Genomic DNA, 24,827 nt, shown 5'->3' with positions numbered 1-24,827 from the left:
AGTATATTCCCAGCATATACCAAACCCAAATCCATCCATTGCCATTCCACATGATACTTTGCTATGCCTTTATTGATGTTAGGCTTGTATACTGCTGCACAGCCAGGGGCAACTCTTGCATAGGCATTGCAGAATTGCAGCACCCCCAATTTTTCTTGATATGTAAATATATTTATTAATTTATTTATATTTGCTTGTAATATTTAATTTTATCATCAACAATCCTATACAATTCTCTTATTTTGTATAAAAAATAATAAAAATCCATCTTGTAGCCACTTAGGATGGCAAAGGACGCTAGCAGCACTGTGTTTACCACATATTGCTAAGCGCGCAAGCATATGCATGTCATAGTGAGATGCAAGCTATTAGCGTAATGCGGCACTGTCCATTGCGCAGTTCCACTGTTTATATGCAGTTTGTGCCAGTAGTAGAGTATTCACAGTGCTTATCGTATTTACTCAGTCTCTTTAAATATTTGGACATTACAATTTGTTATAGACATAACATTTGTTATAGTTTTTATTTTAGAACATTATTGGGGTTATGATAATGGATTTTATTTTTAAGTATCTTGAATTATACTAAACTGTATAATTTTATCAATAATAAACAATATTTTTTCATGTTTAATTTTTTTTTTTTAAATTTTCACCATAATTTTGATATGTTATCCAAACGCATGTACACTGTACTTATAGTGTATATATATTTCGAAAGTTGCAGCACCCCCACGATTTCAAGCCGCGAGCCGCCACTGTGCACAGTCATTGAAAATCCATGTTCTTCAGCTCATCATGCACAATTGTGGTGCTGGACTTGCTAGCAGAAGTATTTTGGAACTCCATAGTGAGTGTTTTTTTATGTTGCTCCTGCTGACGAAAATATTTGCAAACCTACAATACATTTGGTACAGTGGGTGGACTAAAGATTTTTTTTGTCTATTTGTTATCAATTTTATATTTTTTTGCATTTTTAATTTATTTTTTTTACATAGTCTGAAAACCCTACTCTAGAGACCAAACATAGAACTTTTTCAAGCTACTTCAGTCTTCCAAAAAGCAAGACAGTACTCTCACATTGGACAATGAAATTCATCTCCCACCTAAAGACAATCACAAACATCCATGCTCATGGCAGGATTCAAATCTACAGCCTGTTGGTTGGAGAGCAGTTATGCTAGCTGCTCCAGCAACTGAGGATAGTTTTTTTGCACCATGTGCTTCAGCACTCACCAGTTCCACCTTATAGTATTGTTGTGATTATGCTGTGTGTGCTCTTAGGTGTTTCCCCTTCACAATAGGATCACTTAAGTTTGATCATGGCAGCTGCAGAAATTTCCTGAACTGAGTTGTTGCAAAGATGGTGCTATCATAGTGTGCCACCATGTCAAAAGTCACTGAGCTCTTCAGTAAAGCCCATTAATTTACTGTTAATATTTGTCTATGAAGATTAGAGCCTCTGTAGCTCATTCGGTATAGATAAAGCCCTTTGGTCAGAAAGACCTAGGTCCGATTCCCATCCAAGGTTGACAAACCTTTATCTGGTCTTTTTGGACTAAAGGTGAATTAGCCAGTCTCATATGGAGGTATTGGGTTTTTCATCCAGAAACTCTGTTTTTTTTTTGTCCCCCAGAACAGGCAAACCAGTCCTGTGAACACACATCACCAACCAGGATAAAAAGTGCGATAAAGAGAAAGATTTGTCTACAAAGATTGCAAGACTATGTGATTCCTTTCATACCTGTATGAGCCATAGTTTTCGTGTGTGCGCGTGTGTGCATATCCACTATATATATATATATATATATATATATATATATCTTGGAGCTCCCACAGGCTACCAAGCGCATCCCCTAGGTGGCAGATGGGGAGGGGAAATCCTGACTATCATCCTTTGGACATCAGGGCAGCTCTGAATATATTGAATAAAGTGCTGTGGACCAGTGGTTTTGGGACTGGTGATACCATGTGAATATTGCCATTCACCAACCTGCACTTGGCCAGCATGGTGAATTTATGGCCTAACCTTCCAAGATGAATCTGACAGAAATAAAATGGCCCTCATTCCCCCAGAGGACTGATTGTTACCACCTATGGCAGCAGGCAGTGAAACATGAAGGCAAAGGGTGCTAAGAATCCCCAACTAACCAGATCATGCTGCCATTGGAACATCAAACTGTAGGACTCTGAGCAGTGAAGCAAGGCTAACTGAAGAGCTAAAGCGACTAAAATGGGACATTCTTGGACTGTGAAGTTAGACATCGAAGATAAGGAAAGAATCAGTGGAGTTGGATTCTTGATCAACAAAAAACTGAAGAACAACATAATAGAATTTGACAGTGTATCTGATCGAATGGCAAGTATTGTTCAAATCTCAAAAAGATACACCCATAAGATCATTCAAGTCTATGCACCAATAATAAGTCATACTGACAAAGAAATCGAGGCCTCCTATCATGATATATTCCAACTCTACAATAAAGGAAAACATCATTTCAGAATTGTAATGGGAGACTTTAATGCCAGAATTGGTATTCAATATTTAGATGAAAGCTCAATGAGAAATTTTGGATATGGTATGAGAGATGACAGAGGAGCAAGGTTAATAGAATTTGCAGAAAAAGAAAACCTGTATATCATGAATTTCTTTTTCGAGAAAAAAAAAAAACATAGAAAGTGGACGTGGAAAAGTACAAATGGAGAAACTAGTGAAATTGACTTTATCCTCAGCAATAAGAAAAACATCTTTCAAGACTGCTCTGTCATAAACATCTTCAATGTTGGAAGTAACCATCATATGGTACACAATAAAATCCAAATAAACTGCTAAAAAGAAAGAAGAAAAAAGATGTACACAAACTCAACATTAAAAAAGATATGTTCCAAACTATAATACAAACTAAACAATATATTTAAACATCTTATTATAGATGACAATGCTGAGCTATCAGAAAGTAATGACATTATTACCCCAAACCTTTTACAATGCTCACTTGAAATAGTTGGTACCACAGAACAGAAACAAGACAATCTCTGAAGAAAAAAACAGCTTATGAAGAAACGAAGAGAAATGAAACAGTTAACCTACAGAATAAAATCAAATACACTGAATTGTGTAAAATGATCAGAAAATGTATCACAGAAGAAAATTCAATTGTAAATTCATACAGCAACAAACAATTGAAAACAAACTGTAGTTTCAAAAAAGCCAAACAGCTATTGATGAACAGCAACAAAAAGATGGTTGCAGTTCATCCAGTCAGACTACAAGATGAGACCATCACCAGAGATAGATATGCTATAGCAAAAAGAGTCAAAGAATTTTACTCAATATTATGTCAGGATGATGAATTAAATGAAGACAACTACGACACAGCTGAAGATTCTACCAGAAGAAGTTATGTGGAGCATCCATAGCTTGCAAAATGGGAAAGCTGCAGGTGAGGATGGAGTTATAGCTGAACTTCTAAAACAGGTGGAGAAAGAATCTACAAACTCTTAGCAAAACTATTAGCTTTATGCCTGAAGAAAAATGATGCACCACCAACAAATGGAAGAAGGCTACCCTAATTCTGATACATAAAAAAGATGAGGTAGAAGACTTGACAAACCACCAACCTATCAGTGGTTTACAAAGTGTTTACAAAAGTCTTAGCCCATAGGCTTTGTGCAACTCTAGACCTAGCACAACCAAAAGAACAGGCAGGCTTTCGAAGGGGCTTTAGTACAATGGACCATATTCAAGTCGTACAGCAGATTATTACGATGCAGTTGTAATTATAGAAACTGTTAGTGGTAATTGATATTCATTACTGTTATATGTCTTTGTTTTATTGACTATGAGAAAGCCTTTGATTCACTTGAAACTTGTGCAATACTTAAAGCATTACAAAACCAAGTGGAGGAGCCATACATCAGGACCATCAAATCAGCATACACGAATGCCACAGCAGCAATTCATTTCAATGGAAACATCTCTACTGTGGGAATACAGAGAGGTATAAGATAGTGACACAATATCTCTAAAATTATTCACAGCGAGCCTAGAAGAAATAATCAAACTTCTTGATTGGGAAGGGAAAGGTCTCGAGATAAATGGAAGATATTTAAGCCATTTACCCTTTGCAGAACAGTTATCTTTACTTCAACTACACATGAATTACAGACTTGTATCTGTGAACTCCAAACTGCTAGCAAAACAGCTGGCCTAAAGAAGACCCAAGTTATGTTCAATAGTGTCCAATACAGTCAACAGGTGTAGCATAGAGGCAGCCTGCCTCATGGCACTCATCCAGCCATATTGCAGTAGGCACCGTCATTATGCTAACAATTCCTGTTAGCGTAACAAGTGCAGAAAGAAATTTTCCAAGCTTAAACTAATTAAAAATTATTTGTGAACAGCAATGTCCCAAGAAAGATTGGTTGGTCTAGCAACTATATCGATAGAGCCAGACATAGTTTATAATTTATATTTAGAATAATAGCTTATAAAGTTTTATTGTGCGATATCCTCAAAGAACAAACAAACATTTAATTAATATTATGTGATCGTTTTGTATTAATGTTTCTCTTGTAATAAAAACAAAATAGCAATTGGAGATTTTCTTATATTTTTGTCTTATAATCCATCAAGGGCAATATTTGTTTGCCTCAGGGGACGATCTAAGCTGGCGACGGCTATGTCCAACCAGAAATAATAAAAATGAATAATGAGGAAATTAAACAAGTAGATAATTACATAAACTTGGAAATTAAAAGGCATACGATGCTTGGGTAGAATGCATTTGGAAAATTACATTCAATATTCAAAAGCCAGCTACCATTATGCCTGAAGAGAAAAGTTTTTAGCCAATGTATTCTTCCTATATTGACATATGGATGTGAAACATGGACACTGAATGCAAAGGAAATTCAAAAATTAAGAACAACACAGTTTAGTATGGAAAGAAGTATGCTTGGTATCACAAGATTGGATCACAAAAGGAATACATGGATAAGAAATCAAACCAAAGACTCTGACATCATAAGAAGAGTGAAACATATGAAGTGGCAATGGGTTGGGCATATTGCTCGAAGACGAGATCAACGATGGACAAAAGAAGTACTGGATTGGATTCCATGAGAGATAAAATGACCACAACGCCAACCTAAATCACAGCAGAGTGATATCATCAGATTTGCAGGAGTGCCATGGACAAACAGTTTTGGAGTAATCTTGGAAAGGCTTTCATCCAGCAGTGGATCGACAATGGCTGATAATGATGATGAATGATATATATCCACTACAGTGAGGGGGGGGGGGGGTTTGTCTGGATATTTTTGATCAGATGGTTTAGATGTGTATGGGAAGAGGGTTCTAGAGCTGTTACATGGCCTGGCTATGAATTCAGCAATAAACAGATGGAATATCATCAATATATGCTAAAGAAAGTTCAGATGAACTAGTTGGGCCCTTTGACATATTTGTATAATTTGAGTCTTGGCTCAGGAAAGATCCCATAGGAATGGAAATAATGTATGATAGTCCTCTCACAAGGATGGATTGTGCAAAACCTGATGTATCTCGCTACTTTTTATCAGTATCTCTGGAGTGATGAAGATTTTAGAGAAATTGGTAATAACTTGCATACAAAAATGGATTGGCAGACAACCTATACTTTGCGAGGAACAGACATAGGTTTGCTAAGGATAATTATGGCTGAGTTGGATAATGGGAATGGATACACTGATGCTCTTAAACTCACATTATGTGATCCACCTGAACTATTAAAAAAAAGAACTCATGACCTAAGTGTAACTGAAAATTAAACACCCAGAAATATGCTCAGATTGTGTCCTAGCAATTTTCTATCCATTTATATTTACACTGGCACCCATTGATTTTTTTTATATCGTTGAATGTCTAGCATTCTTTTCTCGCAAAGTAGTTGATTACTTTGATTACCAAAGTAGTGATTATGAAAAGAAGTCCAAGACCAACTCAATTGTTCCAATTGAGTTGGTCTTGGACTTCTTTTCATTGGATTTCATTTTCCATTGACTTTTAACACACCTGATAGTTACAGGTATAAACATGAATTTATCACCTAGATGAACTTTCTCCTGGTGATTAATGCATGATTCTCCACTTTCCTATTACTAAAATATTATTTTAATAATTTTATTTGAATATTAGTATATTTTGTAAAGAATTTGTAACTGGAAATAATTTTTTTGTGTAGCATACTTGAATTACTGTATAACAAACCTTTTCAAGCCTGAAACTATTGCTATGAAATTGCAATTCTCCTTTTTAAATTTTAGTGTTCATTGGAAAATTATCTTCTCTCATTAAGAATGGTTATCGCTTTCAGGAAAAAAAATTTCTTTATCCTAGCAATTTCTTAATCAGCTTTGATTGTTTCTATTCACAAATGTTCCCCTTCATGAAAAAATTGGATTTCTTTTTGTCAAGACTACTGCAGATATTCTCCTTTTTGATTTTACCATCTATTCTGGCTTGTCAGAACAAACTTTACCCAGCAGATTGAAGGTACAGCAATGTTATAGTCCTTTCTCCAACCTTTGCAAACTGTTTCATGGAACAATTTGAACAAAGACTAGATATCTCCTAAGCTTTCCTTATAATACAGATGTGTAGATGAGGTTTTTTTTGCAATTTGGAAAGGTTTACTTTTGGAATATCAAAATTTCATTACAAAGTTAATTTACCATTACATTCATTTCAGTCAAAGCAGTAAAAATCATCATATTGCCTTTTTTTTTAGATCTACGTCATCAGCCAGATGGTAGCTTGCTTCTCTGCTTTTAGGAAAAAAAATCCACATGACTTTACTTTCATGCTCTTTCACATTACCAGCCTTGTCAAAAACTGGCGCTATTAAGACTTATACATCTATCTCACACTTTGTGCTCTGCTAAAGCATTGCTATCACAATAAATAAAGTCTACCCTCCTGGTTAATGACTTTGGTAAGTCTTATGTCAACAAGATTGTTAACAGCTCTAGGGCTTCAATAAGAAGTCCATTGCCAGAATGAAAAGCCAAATTGCTTAGATCTGTTGGCCTTCATGCATCTCTCTATATTAAGATTTTGTTACCTTTTTAGGTTCTATATTAAGATGTGTGTTTTGCAAAGGATAGACTTCCACCTTTAGCTTCCTCTTTCATTAAATTCTCTATCATTGTGGGTTATCATATTTCAACCAACTTAGTAACTCTAAATCTGTTTGTCATGATCAACATCTGTTATATCAAATAACATGAACTGGAACAATCTGTGCTTGTAGAACACACCATAGTCATTTTGTGGAGGACCTTAATCTTTTTCCAAAGTGGTTCTATTTTAGAACATTTATACAAAGTTGAAACTTTTCTTCACTGACCAAATCTGAAGTTTTCTCTCTTATGGGAAATAGTTCTTATATCCTGTCATGTTTTTTAAATATTTTAAGTATTTTAAATATTTCTTCTAAAATTATATGGTTAGGAGCTGAAAGCATTTCAGACTGTGCTGCTGCCATTGCACTTAACTCATAATGCTTTCATAGTTGAATCTTCTAGTTCTCTCTGATTACTAAATTCATACCGAATGCTCATGATAGTAGATTGAAATCTTATGATAAATAAAGATAATAAATAAATGATAAATAAAAATTATCTTGCAACTTATTTTATTATTTAATTTATTAAAAAAAATGTGTATACGAACTTTTAATTATAAATATCAGTAGAACTAAATATTTTCATACCTGGATATTATTATTATTATTTGAATTTATAAATAATTTGAACTGTCTCTGTTGTTGACTTTGACAATTTTGTATATTTATATTTTCTAGTATCGCTTCTATGGAGAGCCTGTAGTTGCTGAGTGTGTTCATAATAAAACCCATTATGTAGATATTTCAGGTGAACCTGAGGTACATGTAAAATTCTAATCTATATATATATATATATATATATATATATATATATATATATTACTTAAAATGGATAAAATTCAAAATAAATTTTGAAATATAACTTTTCTAATGAAAAATCAGTGTAACCTGATTTTAGATTGTATTATTATTTTTTTAAATACAAAGGTAACTGGACAATTTCTTTGCTTAGTATATTATAATATAATAATATTTATATATACTCCCTTCTCTAAAGAATCATGAGTAGTTGTACAGAGGTTAGGATCTTATTCTAACATGGAAAAAGAAATGTATGCAATATATTGAAGATTCATTCAATGTAATGGTCATATTGTAGGTGATAATGATTTTCATGCAAAACAGTTTCAGCTAATAGATATCAAAATTACTTTTGAACTTTTACAAAATCTTGGGTAAGAGAGCAAAATGAAGATTAACATTTAGAATGTTGATCTTGGAGATCTGCAAAATTTCCCAGTCAATTGTTAATATGTATATATTATTTCTTTCTATATCAGCAGAAAGAAGATCATAAATGCTTCTTCTATAATCATCTGCATCCATTCTCGGTCTTTTTTTTTTCCTTTTTGCTTTATTATTCAATCTGACATTTTGTGCTTTCTTGGGAAGTATCTAATTATATTGATGTTCCCATTAGAACAAGTTAAATGCTGAACTACAAAGTTGGAAACTATGATCAACTTAGGAGAATACTATCTTTGGTCCCACAGTATCAGTTTTTTTCATATTTTATAATGGGGAAAAAATGTCAGCAATGCATGGAAATCTTGAACTTAAATGAGGTATCTGTGAATATATCCCTAGTATTCGAAGAATAAATAGGCTGGGAGTGGGCCTTCAGGATGATTTTAATTACCCAATCCAAAGAGCACATTTCTGATTCATATCATTTAATAGCAATTAGCAGATGTGGCAATTTGTATTAAGGATAGATTGAAAGGGTCACTCCAGTGGAGCTAAATGTAAAGTGTTAGAATTTGCAATATGTAGCCGTCCATTTCCATTGGTGGAACTGTGCTTCATTCGCTGGGATATGAGTTCTTGCGGTGATTGTGGACAGAGTATTGAAGTCCAAGGTGAATTGCAAAAGTGGCAAAGACAACCAATAGGATTGCTGCTATAGTGGGGACATTTAAAAGTAGTGTCAAATTTCTCACATGTTGGTTTCCAGGTATGATCCATTGTTCTGCTTGACACCATGTATTAAAAATCTGTCTTTCCTATAGAATTCCCATAGTAATTATGTTGCTGTCATGCCCTTTCCCTTCTATTCTGCTTATCATTCAAGTTTTGCAACCCACCTTTTACTTTAGTGATGTTTAAAGGTCAAAGCTGTATAAATGGTAGGTATCCACCTTACTACTAAACAAATGATGGACTGGCAATTTGCAATTTAGCTGACTAAATTGTATTCTTATTGGCTTAATAATATGAAATGATGGTACAACATGACAGAATTTCATGCCTCCTGGTTGAACAAGATCCCCCTTTTTTTTTTTCATCAGGGAACCATGACAACCAGCAAAATGTCAGCTACTGAAACAAATCCCAGTTAAACATCAGAACTCAAGATTGACACTATAAACATACAAAGCATCGATGGAAAAGAAGTGAAACTAGCAGAAGAATTGGATGAGTACTATATCAACATAATAGATGTTACTGAAACAACAAAGAACAGGCAGATGAAATTTTCTAAGCTACAAATACAAGATGCTATATTCACATAATAACAGAGAAAAGGAGCAACTATAGTATTCAACACCAAAAACAAGGATAATATTTTTGAATGGCAGGCAGTATCAAGTAGAGTGATGTGCCCAAATATTGGAATGGGGAACTGAATAATGACTTGTGTCTGTGGTCTCAAAGAACTACTAAGGATCTTCTCATTTACTTAAATTTGATTTCTGTGCACTGTCCTAAGAAATAGCTTTGCTATGTTCCATCATAACCAAGCAGCCACTTAAGGTATTACAGAAATTGAATTAGTTACTATGCCAAGACCACTTCACAAAACCGTGTTCTTACGTAGTATTGCATTCTTAATCATTCATTCGGAATTTGGGGCATTTTTCTAATACCTTAACTACTACAGAAATAGCTTAGTCAATAATTTGTCTTGGAATAGCCTCTTTAGGCCTCTATCAGCTAAGACATAAACAATCTGGTCATAAACATTGTCATAATGGTCATAAACGCTTGTAGTTTCTCATAATACAAAGGCATATATCCTATTGGTCTACTTGCATCAAGGTTTGGCAATATCCTGTTCATCTACCTCCATTTTTCTATCTCTTATATCTGCCAATCACATCAACTGCAGTATTTCTGCTTAGATAATACACTGACAAAGTAATCTCATAGGAATTATTTGATTATTAATACTAATGTAATTCATAGACATGAACTGACTATATATATAAATTATGTAAAGAAAAAATATTTAATATAAAACGCTTATTTTGTGATAAATCTCATCATATCAGAGTATAAACATAGAAAGGACAGTTTCATAAAGCAAGAACGGAATGACAACAATGTTTGTTTTACCATCACATGACAGTATTCATGGAACTCTAGGAATACTGTGAAGTTCTTCAACAACCTAATCTAAATAGCAGTGATAGTCTAAAATTGTCAGAATTCTGGAAAATGGTGACTTTGAATTGTTGCTATTAATCTGTTTATTTATAATGTATATATATATATAAATCTTGCACACTTTTGTGTATATGTATCTGTATGTATATGGGTTCTGATGTGCAGTTAGAGTTTATGTATATATGTGCATGGAAGTTCATTTACTTGGTTGTTAAACATATTTTTTAAAAGAATTGAATGACATAAACCGAGCATAAAGAGAAAAAAAAAGGTTTAATAGTATCACACGAGCTTTTTACAGCCTTCTTCAGGTGTTTTTATAAAAGAAAAGAATAAACATTGAAGATAAAAAACCGTGAATAGCACAGGAAGGTCAATATACATATTTAACGTGAAAACGTTGTAGTTAACGTATTCAAAGCTGTTCCTTCGTTGGCCACCACATTGTTGAGTGAGTGTGTGCGTATAGCATCTCGTGAGCACCAGTAACCTCTGTTCTTCCTACTTGTAACACATCTGGTAAAAAAAAGATATTATAAAAATATAGAGAGAGAGAGAGAGAGTCACAAAGATATACAATATATATTTATGTAAAAAAAAAAAAAAAATTCCCCACACATATATATATTGAATTTTTTTAAATTGAATTCAATTTTTTAAATTTTTAAATTTAACCCAGCACTGATGAGGTGGGAAAATGAACAAAAGTAGTAAGGTGGGGGTCCAACAGACTCACCTAAATAATGTAGTGTATTATAGAAATCCATATCTTTTTAATCAATATTAGATTGCGTAGTGTCCTGTAATTTTACAGAAGAAAAACGCAGATCCACAAAATTAAATTTTTATTACCCAAAAATACTTAACTAAATAAACATCTTTATTTTTATTTTTACAGGAAGAACAGAGGTACGTCAACTTACAGATGACGCTAATCTATAAGTTGATGTAACCTCTGTTCTTCCTGATCGTAACCTATCTGGTAAAAAAAAAAAAGATATTATTCTCAAAATACCCTCTAAATATTTATGAAAACGTATTTGTTTATAGTTGGTATGTAAAAATATAGCAAACACAGCAGTAACGATAATATTTTAGTAGAATATACATGAAAACAACTGAAGTTTCGGAAGTGAATATAGTTACACTTTACACCTCTGCACAGTAAACTTGCTTGCGCACAACAGCCTGTCGTCTATGCCGTCAAGTAGCAGGTTATGAGAGGGGAAGCTATACTGCGACATGACTCACTACCACATGTTGTTAAAAAAGTTACTCAGTTTAAAATCTTTGGGGTCTGTGATACCCCACCTTACTAATGCCAGGTTAAATTCAACTTTTAAATTGAAACTTCAATTTAAACTACAGTGAATAAATACTCTGTAATGAGGATACATCAGAAAGAAAGGGCTTCTTAATTCTAATAAATACAGCACAGGTTCCTTAATGAAAACTTCAAGTTTTTGTTTTACCTCAGACATCTTTTCTTTCTTAAACTGTTTTACCTTATGCCATGACAGCATTGTTACTATGCTTTTCAACAGTTGGTGACTCTTTCCACTTCTGGTCATAACTACTAACAAATCCAATTTGCTGGTTATGTAAACAAGTTCTAGACAAAATGTCCAGTTGATTATGTGTGATACATATTTTCACAAAAAAATAGTTCTACAAATTCTAAACAAAACATCAGTGAACTCATTAACATATCTGTCAAAAATATTATAGTTCTGCTGTTTTCTATAATACAGTCAAGTTTTTTTTTCCTCTAAAATTAGTAATTTTAGATAGATGAATTTCATCATGAGGTGATGAAATTCATCTGTTTATTTGAAGCCTGAAATGGCTTGAAAATTTTCCATGTTTGGTTTCTAGAGCAGGGTTTCCAGATTAAGTAAAAAAAATAAATAAATAATGCAAAAAAAAAAAATAAAAATCCTTAACCCACCTATTGGGGGCTAAGGATTTTTTTGGATAAATTTATACTCTTAATCTACAAGGAAATTATTATTCTTTCAGATCTCTGAATACTTTCAATAATTTTATCAGATACATTATGAAAAATATACTTTCCTGAAAACTAGGAAATATATTGTATTCATTTGTACAGATTGTTCTATACTTAAAAAAAAAAATCTTAAACGGACTTGTTTTTCTGACTAATGACGTGCAAATATAACTAATGTGGTAAGAGGTAGGAAGCTGCTATTTCTGTTGTAAGTAGAAACACGTATTTTTGTGTTTCTACTTGTGTAATGCCAGTAATGTGTAATATTGATGCCAGTTTGTTTCAGGAAGAGATCTGTTCACCACTTCCTTTTGTATGAAGTGTATCTTTAAATGTTAATGAGATGTTGTATCAAACTCTGTTGGTTGTCTTTTGATAATAGTAGCTGCACAAAAAATGTCACAGCTAACTCACTTTATGTTGTTCATTATAGCAATGCTGTTGACAGAAGTATATCGGTTATTTTCGACAGGCTGTGTAGAATCTCAACATATTCCTTTTTTTTTTTTTAATATCATTTGCTATAAAAATCTGCACTGCTTATTGATCTATAATGTTGTATTATACTCAAAATTTGAACATGGTTCATAAGTTTGTTTATGTTATATTTACACTTGTATACATTTTATGCTTGAAGATAAGGTCTTACTAAAGATTTAATATACACACGTCCACGCAGTTAGCCAAGTGGTTACATGCTCCGCAACCACGTGCCTGGGAAAGGAGTGTCCTGCATTCGATTCCCATCGGCGACGTGAGGAGCTTAAGGATCTTTCTCAGACATAGCCAAGTTAGTCGGTCTTGGGCATGGACTGCAGGATTTTTCTCCCCAGTTTATCTGGGGTTTTTCCTCCCACAAAGCAGGCAAACTGGTCTTAAGAACACAACACTTCACAGACAATTACACATGGGCAGTTAGTTGAGTGTGGGGGTTATGAACTCGTAGTGAGTTATGAAACCCAAAAGGAGCATTCTACATGGGATGTAGGATGCTCCCATTTTTGGGTTTCATAACTCACTACGCCCTACATGGGACTTGAATAACTGAAATCATATATATGATTTCAGTTATTCAAGTGAATATTTTGATCTTGATAATTTGTAGTAGTAACTTAACATAGCTATAACTTTTGTTATAATAACAGTCAACTAACAATAGCAGATGCTAACAAACTACCACAAAATCCTGACTAAAGCTCTGGAGCAGAGCTTTGGTCACAATTTCACTCTATTCCAAATGAAATTTGCTGCAATAGTACTATTTGTGTGATCCCTGAGTTTGCTATAGTGAGTGACTGTATTTGTTTGAAGACTTATTTTTTATTTTTTTTTTTCAGTTTTTAGAAAGCATGCAGTTAAAATACTTTGATGAAGCAAAAGAAAATGGTGTCTATATTATAAGTGCTTGTGGTTTTGATAGTATTCCATGTGATGTGGGAATATCATTCCTAAAAGACAAATTTCAAGGTAAACAATTTCTCATAGTCTTATAAGATCTAATTTTTTAAAATGTCTTCAACTAGTACTTGAATGTATTTCTTAATTGTTCTCCAATGGCTGTTAGATAACTTGGTCTGTTTGTCTTTGCAGATTTTATTTCTTGCAAAAACATTGAAATGCAAGTTAAGGATATAACTGTTTAGCAGATATCACTAAAATATTTCTTGTATAGTTTTTAGCACATCTATGAAAGCAGAATAGCAAAAGATCTTTGCAACACCATTAATTTGTTTATAGAGCTGACCGTTGTAAAATGATAAAGCAGAACTCAAGTGTAGGGAGAAAACTTTGGAAAGTAGTTTCAGTATCACCTACAGACATTACAAAAGAGGATGACACATTGAAGCTTTAACTAGATAATCATTTATGCTCCTTTTAATATGCTATTTTAAATTGTGTGGAGTTTATGTAAGATACTTGCTTATGAGCTTGTAAGAATGAAGCCAAAAATTTAGCAAGTTTGTCATCAAATTCCTGATGTACCTTCAAGGGGTGTACAGGATATGATAGTACTACATGAAAAATTGACATTCTTACTACCTTCCTATCTACAATTTTCCTCCAAATCAGTCTGTTACCTATCAAGACTCCAACATTATCAGCTCTTATATTTCTGCCTTCTAAGGCATTTTTACTTTATCAATCCATCTATATCTTGATCTTCTGGGTCTTTTTTTCTTGCCGACTTGGCAGAGAACACTTGTTTTGCTAATCTTATTCATTCTATTTAAGGGACCATACCACCTGAGATTAACCCTGCTAACACATTCCTGAATGTTGACATTGTCAAGTTCTTTCCTAATATCCTTGTTTTAAATATGATATTGCCATTGATGCCATCTGTTCATGTCTTTCTCAGGACTCTCATATCTGTGGTCTCTAGTCTTTGGTCAAGTCTTTACTTCTAACCCAGCTCTCACATCCATAAGTGAAAATTGGTTTGAACACTATCTTGTATACAGCTAATTTAATGTTTTGACTAATTTCTCTCTTATTCCATATAAATTTATTCAGTTGACTTACTACCTACTTTGTTGATTCTGTTGTCTATTTCCATATTTATTTTACTATCTTCACTAAAAATTGTGCCTAAGTAGCTGAAATGTTTTACTTGTTCTGTAGGTTCTCCATTCACAATACAGTTAATGTTTCTGCCTATTTTCATTGTCTTGTTATTGCTGACCTTCATACCATATCTATTACAACAGTTATTCAGTTTAATCAGTACTTGTAGCAGATTTATTGTATGGCCACACTTCATAGAACTAAGTTTAGCAACGTGCCAAAAATAGTCGATTCATACTGAAGGTGAGAAAGAAATAACGGATGTATAAATTGGTCACCAACATATGAAATCATGTGCTGTATACATAAATTTTCCAACTGTTGTAAAAGCAAAATAGTTACCACTTTAAGAACTAGAATTTTCATTAAAGAAAAGATTACCCTATCGGAATGTATTCTCCTTCTTCTGACATGCACAGATGCAAGACCCTTTGATAATATTAGAAGTATAACATTATCCGCATAAAGCAAAGAGCTGAGATTAACATCTCCAATTTTGATATCAGGTTTAATACCGCTTTCCTTCATAATGTGATCCGTATAGATAATGAATAACAGAGGGGATAATATGCATCCTTGTCTGATACCAAATTTAACAGTAAACCATCTTCCTGTACTTCCTTCAATTCTAACTGCTGATTTACAACTCAAATAAAGACCAAGTATTGCCTGATATAATGTCCCATTGATGCCATATAACTGTAGTGTTTTTTTATTATTATTGCATAACTCCTCCAGGGAGTCCTAAGACTCATCGAGGGAGGGTACTTACTCTACAACTCTGTCTCCACCATTCCACCAACTGCAACTACCTTCATCATCTACACCAACGCCATCTACCACCGACCATCACTACTAGTATTTTCACAGATAAACATCCATGCCCACGCTTGGATTCGAACCTGCAGCCTTTTGACTGGGGAGCAGATACGCTAACCACTCTGCCAACCAGGCCGGGTTTGAATAGCTTTTCTGTTGGCACTTTATCATATGCCTTTTCCGGATCTACAAAACTTAAATTGCAGATCTTTGTTATATTTCCATGATTTCTCAACTATTTGTTGTCAAGTGAAAATCTGATCCTGACAGCCTCTATTTGATTTGAATCCAGCTTGTTCACCAAACTTTTCTTCCACAATCCTTCTCAACTGTTTCTCAAGTACTTGAATAAATCTTACCAGGAACACTCAGTAGAGAAATATACCTCTGTAAATCTTACATTTCCCTTTTATATATGGGTACTATGAGAGCTCTACTCCAATCATCGGGAATTCGTCCCTCTGTCCAGGCTTTCTGAACTATATAGTGCAGCCACTGTAAGACATATACCTCCATATACTTGAGCTTTGCTGGTAGAATATCATCTACTCCTGCTGCCTTTCCACATTTCAGGCTTTTGATGGCTTTTTCTACTTCAAGTATAGATATGTATTTTGACTGCATGCCAGTTGGGTGTGTTTTACCATTGTGCTATCATCACTGCCTTGTTTCATTTAGCAATTTTTCAAAGTAATTACTCTATACTTCAAGGATATCTTTTTCTCCAGTTTTCATGTCATTTTTATCATCTCTAACTCCTTTTACAGCACTCTTCCCTCCATTTCTATGCTTCGTCAACAACCTCCAGAATATCTTACCACCTTCTTGATATTTATTTTCTATGTTCTTGCCAAAGTCCTCCTATGAATTTTGTTTAGCTAGTTTTACACAGTTTTTAACTTTGTTACATTTGTCTTTGTATTTCTAAGAGCACAAGCTGATTTATTTGCAGGAACTTTTGATATACTTTCCTCTTTCCCTTCACTGCCTCTAACTTCCTGTGTCCACCATGGAGTTCTGATTTTTCTATCCTTGCAGACAACTTCACCACATGCCTCTCTGGCTGAATCAATCAGTGTTTTCTTCAGGGCTTGCCACTGAATCTCCAAGGTTTGGTTCCTGTTCTTAAACTCTCATTTTTTCTTCAATAATCTGAAGTCTGCAGTTCACATCTGAGAGCTGCTGAACTTTTATTCGCTTTAAAACTTTCTTACATACTGAAAAGGTATGAAATTCAGTTTTATCCTTCTCAAGACTAAATGGTGATCACTTCCAATTTCAAATCCTCTGATAACACTGCTGCTACATCTGTGTGAGATCGACTAACTCATTTTCTGTTGAAAATTGCCAATATCAAGATTCTTGCCATGATGATGATGAGAATCACTAGGTTGAATAGCACAAAGTACCAGAGTTCTTCCAATTGCACCACAGAGAACATGTTCTTAAGTTACGTGTACAAGTACCTGAATTCAGCTACCTAATCCAATGTGCTGAATAAATGCTGGATAAATATCTTCTTACAGGATAATTCAAATTTCAATTTTTTTTCAAATATCACTGTCAACATTAACATAGTCAATGAAACATTTCTTATTTCTTTGCCTCTTCTCTCCATGGGAATTTGTGCACATTTTTATGTTGAAACATGGTGTTAGTAATAACCAGTCTGTCCTGAGCCGAAATCCAACAGATATTTGCCATTATTATTAGCCTTGCTCTTTTCTCCAAATTTTCCCAAAATATTTTTGCATGTCTGAGAATCATTTTCTACTCTGCTATTTAGATATCCCCAACAAGGACCAACTTTTCCTTTTTCATTGTGTCAGTTGCTTTCTCTAAAGCCTCAAAAAATTCCTCCATTTCTACCTTAGTAGAACTTCTATGGGACCATAGGCACAAATAAGTCTCATTGTCCAGTTCCCCATTCTCATATTTGCCCACATCACTCTACTTGAGAGGGGTGCTTAAGGATCAAAGCTGTATAACTGAGAGGAGACCTCCACATAGCCTTTAAAGGAATGCGGAGAACCGACCAGAGCTTCTGACCTAATGTCCAATCCTCACCTTCTCGTGGTGCACCCTGTTGGGTATCTACTTTGATACTGAACGAACGAGGATGGGCTGGCAATTTGGGATTTAGCCGACCAAATTGTATTGTTATTGGTTAAACCAAAATAAAAAATGATGGTACAACATGACAAAATTTCATGCCGGCTGGGGCGTCGCCCGGTTAAACAAGGCCCCCGTTGTTTTCGCCAGGGAACCAGGGCGAACAGCGAAAAGTCAGCTACTGGAACCAATCTGAAAACAAACCCCAACTCAACATCACCAGAGTTAAAGATCGGTACTGTCAACGTAAGAAGCCTGAATGGCAAAGAAATGGAGCTAGCTGAGGAATTAGATAAGTACCAGATCGACATATTAGGGGTGACTGAAACAAAAAAGACCAAAACTGGTGAGATCTTTCTGAGCAATAAATACAAAATGTTATATTCAGGCAATAACACTCAAAGAAAAGAAGGAGTAGCCATAGTATTCAACACAAAATGCGAGGCTAATCTTCTTGAATGGCAGTCAGTCTCAAGTAGAGTAATGTGGGCAAATATGAGAATGGGGAACTGGACAATGAGACTTATTTGTGCCTATGGTCCCACAGAAGGTTCTACTAAGGTAGAAGTGGAGGAATTTTTTGAGGCTTTAGAAAAAGCAACTGACACAGTGAAAAAGGAAAAGTTGGTCCTTGTTGGGGATCTAAATAGTAGAGTAGGAAATGATTGTGAGACATACAAAAATATTTTGGGAAAATTTGGAGAAAAGAGCAAAGCTAATAATAATGGCAAATATCTGTTGGATTTCTGCTCAGGACATGGACTGGTTATTACTAACACCATGTTCCAACATAAAAATGTGCACAAATTCACATGGAGAGAAGAGGCTAGGAATAAGAAAAGTCTCATTGACTATGTTATTGTTGATAGTGATGTTTTCTCCCTGGTGCAGGACACCAGAGTGTACAGAGGATTTGAAATTGGAAGTGATCACTATTTAGTCTTGAGCAGGATAAAATTGAATTTCATATTGAAAAGAATAACATGTAAGAAAGTTTTAAAGCGAATAAAAGTTGAGCAGCTCTCAGATGTGAACTGTAGACTAAAATACAGAAATATTATTGAAAAGAAAATGAAAGAGTTTGAGAACAGGAATCAAGCCTTGGAGATTCAGTGGCAAACTCTGAAGGAAACATTGATTGATTCTGCCAGAGAGGCATGTGGTGAGGTTGTGTGCAAAGATAAAAAAATCAGAACTCCCTGGTGGACACAGGAAGTTAAAGAGGCAGTGAAGGAAAAGAAGAAAGCATATCAAAAGTTCCTGGCAAATAAGTCAGCTTTTACTCTTACGGAATACAGAGACAAATGTAAGAAAGCTAAACAGTGTGTAAAACTAGCTAAACAAAAGTCATGGGAGGACTTTGGCAAGAATATAGAAAATAAATAACAAGTAAAACACTTGACCAAAGACTAGAGACCGCAGATATGAGAGTCCTGAGAAAGATTAGAGGTGTGAACAGATGGCATCAATGGCAATATCATATTAAAAATGAGGATATTAGGAAAGAACTTGACATTGTCAGCATCCAGGAATGCGTTAACAGAGCTAATCTCAGATGGTATGGTCACTTAAATAGAATGGGAGAGGAAAGATTAGCAAAACAAGTGTTCTCTGCCAGGTTGGCAGGAAAACGACCCAGAGGAAGACCAAGATATAGGTGGATTGATACGGTACAAAGTGCCTTAGACGATAGAAATATAAGATCTGATAATGTTGGAGTCTTGACAAGTAACAGACTGATTTGGAGGAAAATTGTAGATAGGAAGTTAGTAATGATGTAATTTTTTCATGTAGTACTGTCATATCCTGTACACCCCTTGAGGGTACATGGCAGGAATTTGATGATGATGATGATGACTCTACTTGAGAATGTCTATCATTCAAGAAGATTAGCCTTGTATTTAGTGTTGAATACTATGGCTACTCCTTATTTTTCTTGATTGTCATTGCCTGAATATAACATTTTGTATTTCTTACTCAGAAAGATCTCACTAGTTTTTCTTTTTTTTTATTTCAGTCATACCTATTATATCGATCTGGTATTTATCCAATTCCTCAGCTAGCTCCATTTCTTTGCCATTCAGGATTCTTATGTTGATAGTACTGATCTTGAACTCTGTTGAGTTGATGTGTTTTAGGATTTGTTCCAGTAGCTGACTTTTTGCTTTTTGCCCTGGTTCCCTGGTAAAAACAACTGGAGCCTTTTTTAACCGGGCGACGCCCCATCCGGCATGAAATTCTGCCATGTTGTACCATTTTATATTTTGATTTAAGCCAGTAAGAATACAGTTTGGTTGGCTAAATCCCAAATTGCCAGCCCATCCTCGTTCATTCAGTATCCAGGTAAATACCCAACAGGGTGCACCACGAGAAGGTGAGGATTGGAGATTAGAGGGTCCAAGCAGCCTAATCTACCTAAGGTAGAATAGGCTGCTTGGGTCCTCTTTCCTTCTTTGATTTTAACAAAATCCTCAGCATCGTAGCCATTATGCTTAGTCATACAGGATTGAGTATCATTGTCAGAAATAAATAGCTATCTAACAATAGTGCAGTCCAATTTGACATATTCGAAACTTTGGAAAGATTGGCTTCCAATCCTGTTTAGGAAATCGAAGAATCTTTATAAGAGGTTTTTCAACTGATCTCAAGTGGAAGTTTGTCCTCCAGGAAACTTGAGTTTTGCATCTTGCAAAGTAGTCAGAGTGAACAGGCAATTTACAGACATGGCAAACTGTGTGGATTGGATTAACTTCTGTGGCCTAGCATAATTATAGAATGTAGGAAATTACTAAGGCAATTAATATGAAGTCAAGAGCTTCAATATGCAAGTAGCGTAGTCATGAAGAAACATTCACATTCAAACTTCATTTGCTTACACTTGTATAAAGAATTAAATAAGAATATAATTTCTTGGCAACTTTATTTGTTACTATTTCTTTTAAAACTCCTTTTTTTTAAAGCATAATTATTTCTCCAAAACTAAGTTACATGGCTGTGGCAGGCAAGTGAGCCTAACATGTAAGGAGAGGATGTATTAAAGTGACATGACTGGAATATTTTATTTCAAATTGGATCTTGACCTTGAAAAGCTATTATGGGTATTTCCAAGAAATTCAAAGACTCACTGTTGGAGATCTACGCTAATTTTTATACACATGACTTAAACTCATTCGCTGTCAGGATACAACTAATTCTGGCAATCCATTCCATGCATTCAACACCCTCCTCTCAAAACAAATTAGTCTGTATGTTATTACTAACCATTCTTACACAACTTCCATAGTTGACTCTTAGTTTTTCTCTCTCTGTTTGTCATATATTGAAATATTTTCTTTGTATCAATCTCATAAAACTCCTTTAATATAAGTTTCCATCTATCACCTAGACTTTGCAACCTGCACATTTTTTAATTATCCTGGTAGGGAGCATTCCACAAACCTGTCCCCAGCTTGGTCAGTCTTCTCTGAATCCTCTTCACTATCCCCACCTGATCTCCAAGAAACCCAGATGACCAAATCTGTGTGCAGAAATCAATATGCGATCAAATTGTATTTTATCAACTTTTGCAATATGCCCTCTGAACCTAACACTGTCCATCATTCTCAATCCCCCTAGCCTCGTTGATTTCATAATAATCCAGTACAGTAAAACCTCGATATAACTGACTAATTCGGGCGAGGGGTGTGTTAGTTAAATCTGAAAGTCCATTATACACACATGGACAAAGAAATTAGCGCACCTCGAAGAAAACATGGTACAACGGCAAAACTAAGCAAATAGCTAGAGTGCGGGGGTGGTATACAAATGATCCAAGTTTGGTGCGATTGCACATGCCCACACACCTTGCGGTGATGCTGCAAGCACGAATCGGCAGCCTTATAAAGCTGGCGTTAGTCGATAGCCAATTAAAGCGAAAAGCACCGGCCAATGCAAGCTAGAGTACAGAGTGACAATAATGCTGAGTAGATGCCAGAGACGTCAATTTAAGCAACTTACGGACTTTGACAGAGGCATGATCATAGGCCTGAAAACCATAGGGTGGTCAGCGTGCACATGAGCCATTCTGACCATACCATCTGACAGTGTTGGGAGCTGTGGACACGTTCCGGCACGAGCGGCACCGGTCAGATCAGGAAGACCAACGCTAGAGAGGATCGTGTGGCAAGCAAGGAGGGATCCCATGGTGACCCGGTCCACTATACAGGCAGATGTAGGGGCTCCTGTGTCCCCACGAACCATTTCCCCGATGCCTCGCAGAGGCGAATCTCGATCCCAGCGCCTCTTACGTGTGCTCCCATCAACACCACAACATTGCCAACTTCGTTTGCAGTGGTGCCAGGCGAGAGCGACGTGGAACGCCACAGACTGGCGACGTGTGGTCTTCAGCGATGAGTGCTGCTTCGTCCTGGGGACAGATGATCATTGTGTTTGGGTGTGGAGGACCCCTGGTTAAGGACACAATTCCAACCACGCTATCGAATGCCACACCTCCCACACTGCAGGCATTATGGTCTGGGGAGCCATAGCCTACGATAATCGATCACCCCTTGTAGTGGTATGTGGCGCATTAACAGGGCAGCGGTATGGAATAAAACGATTTACCAACAATTAACAGGTCTTGCAATGGGCAGCCCTCTTTCACCCCCCTCCTCTTGTGCAGATTGCTTTATGGAGAAACTTGAAAGTGAAATTTTATCTCAACTAGACCCTAAACCCACAGTGTGGTGGAGATATGTGGATGATATTTTCATTCTATGGAAAAACATAGAAAAGGATCTGTTTGATTTTCTTACCAAGATCAACTCCTTCCATCACAAAATTAAATTCACCTTAGAACTTGATAAAGAAAAATAAATAGATGGACACATCAGCCTTACAGTCTATCGCAAACCAAACAACACAGGTCGATACCTGCACTTCACTTCTTCACACCACATTTCTCTGAAACTTAGCATCGTACACATGCTAAAAAAATAGAGCTGCTCTCATCACTACAAAAGATAAAGTCCTCAAAGATGAACTATTCCTGATATCAAAAAACCTTATAAATAATGATTACCCAAGAAAATTGATCCACAAGATACTTTTCTGTGACCTCCCCACAATGACAGCCTGAAGATATACATTATAATTCCACTATCATGATTCCATATACAGGGACAGTTTCCAATAAGATTGCCTCAAGCCACATAGAATATGAGTGGCTTTTAAACCTTCAAAGATCATCCGCCAATTCTTAAGATCTCCGAAAGACAGTCATCCTTTCTTCAAATATACTGGAGTCTACGACATCCCCTGTTCGTATGCGGATTAAACTTCATTGGTCAGACCTCTAGAAGTTTTGAAATCAGAAAAAAGGAACACGTAGGAGACGTAAACAATAACAGAGAAGACGACTCTGGGTTTGCATTTCATTTCTCCAGGACAAACCATACCATAGAATGGGACAAAAGCTCCATACCCTACTTAGAGGAGGATTTCTGCTCCCGAATCATAAAAGAAGCCATAACAGTGATCCATTCAAAACACAACCTAAATAGAAACCAAGGATTAATTTTACCTGAGATTTGGATGACCCCTCATAAGATCTTTAAGCATGCCAGAATTAAATCTTGCTGCTAATTACAGAACATTCTTACATAACAACAAGTGCGATCATAGACGCTCCATGCGTGTGATGTATGCGTTCTTCTGTTTTTTGTGAAAAATACAATTGTATTTGGTTCTTCTTTCATTAATAGTTTTAGTGTAACAGTTTTACCGTTTAAGTTGTTTTACGTCTATTTTTACCCTAAAGAAGCCAAACAGCTAAGTTGGCAAAACTTGTCGGTATTTTCTTACTTAGTTTCAAATAAATTTGACCTATATGAACCCAAATTGATGTCAATCTCTCCCATACTTCATAGCTTTTTATATTCCATTTAAATGATAGTTCATTGTTCAGTGGTATTTCATTATTTTAATATGCATATAATAACTTTTAGTCAATTTTCTTTCTTGTAATATGTTAGCTTCTTCTTCTTACCAAATCATTTCCATAATCAAATATGATGTGTGTTTCTACATTGTACTCTTATTTCCATTAGTAATTTTTTTTTAAAATTTAATATTCTACTATATATTTTGTAGCATTCCAAATGCACATCTAGTTTTTATGCTTTTCTTTCTTTTTTTATTTTTTCTGAATAGGAATTACTGTTGCTTTATTTAAAAATAAGCCCATCTTATTCTTGCATATTTAATTATGAGCTTAAGTTATCTTCTGATTTTCTATTTTTTAAAACTAATTTTTAATTATTTGTAATTAAATTGTTTTTAATTCATTGCTTTTTTGTAATTATCAATTCATATTTTTTTGCACTGACAATCAGTCTCTGCACTGTGTGTTTTCTACAAATATTTCCATGGAAAGTGTTCATCTGAAATAGCATTAATAATTCCTCCACTTATTATTAAGCTCGTTGGAACACGTGCAGCTGCTGCTCAACATCCCTACACAGTGCACCTGGAAACACACAGAACTAATTTCTTCTCCTCCTCCATCCCTGCAACTGCTATACTATGGAACAGTCTTTCCCTTGATGTGTTTCCTAAGGAATACAATATACAGTCATTCAAATCCAATATGAACAAACATCTTCTTTCCCAACCCATACACTGTACTAATGTACTATAGGTTGATCTACTAACCTCTTATGTATGGGCTTAACAAAAAAAAAAAATTTCCAAATAAAAATTTAGAAATTTTTATTTTTTTTAAATTCATCTTTC

At 35.1% G+C, this 24,827-nt stretch overlaps 1 protein-coding gene across 1 annotated transcript in view; it reads left to right on the top strand.

Moving 5' to 3' along the window:
• Window positions 1-24,827, top strand: part of LOC150102196 (saccharopine dehydrogenase-like oxidoreductase) — a 92,682-nt gene that overhangs the window by 23,837 nt on the left and 44,018 nt on the right. The window contains exons 3-4 of the mRNA XM_090398817.1: window positions 7,844-7,924; window positions 13,898-14,027. Coding sequence (XP_090254943.1) covers window positions 7,844-7,924; window positions 13,898-14,027 — 211 coding nt within the window. The remainder of the gene's footprint in view (window positions 1-7,843; window positions 7,925-13,897; window positions 14,028-24,827) is intronic.

Source organism: Typopeltis vanoorti, chromosome 10 (assembly GCF_054136105.1).
Source record: "Typopeltis vanoorti isolate ZY-2024b chromosome 10, IOZ_Tvanoo_1.0, whole genome shotgun sequence".
Lineage (NCBI taxonomy): Eukaryota > Metazoa > Arthropoda > Arachnida > Uropygi > Thelyphonidae > Typopeltis > Typopeltis vanoorti.
This window is presented reverse-complemented; position numbering and strand designations above follow the sequence as displayed.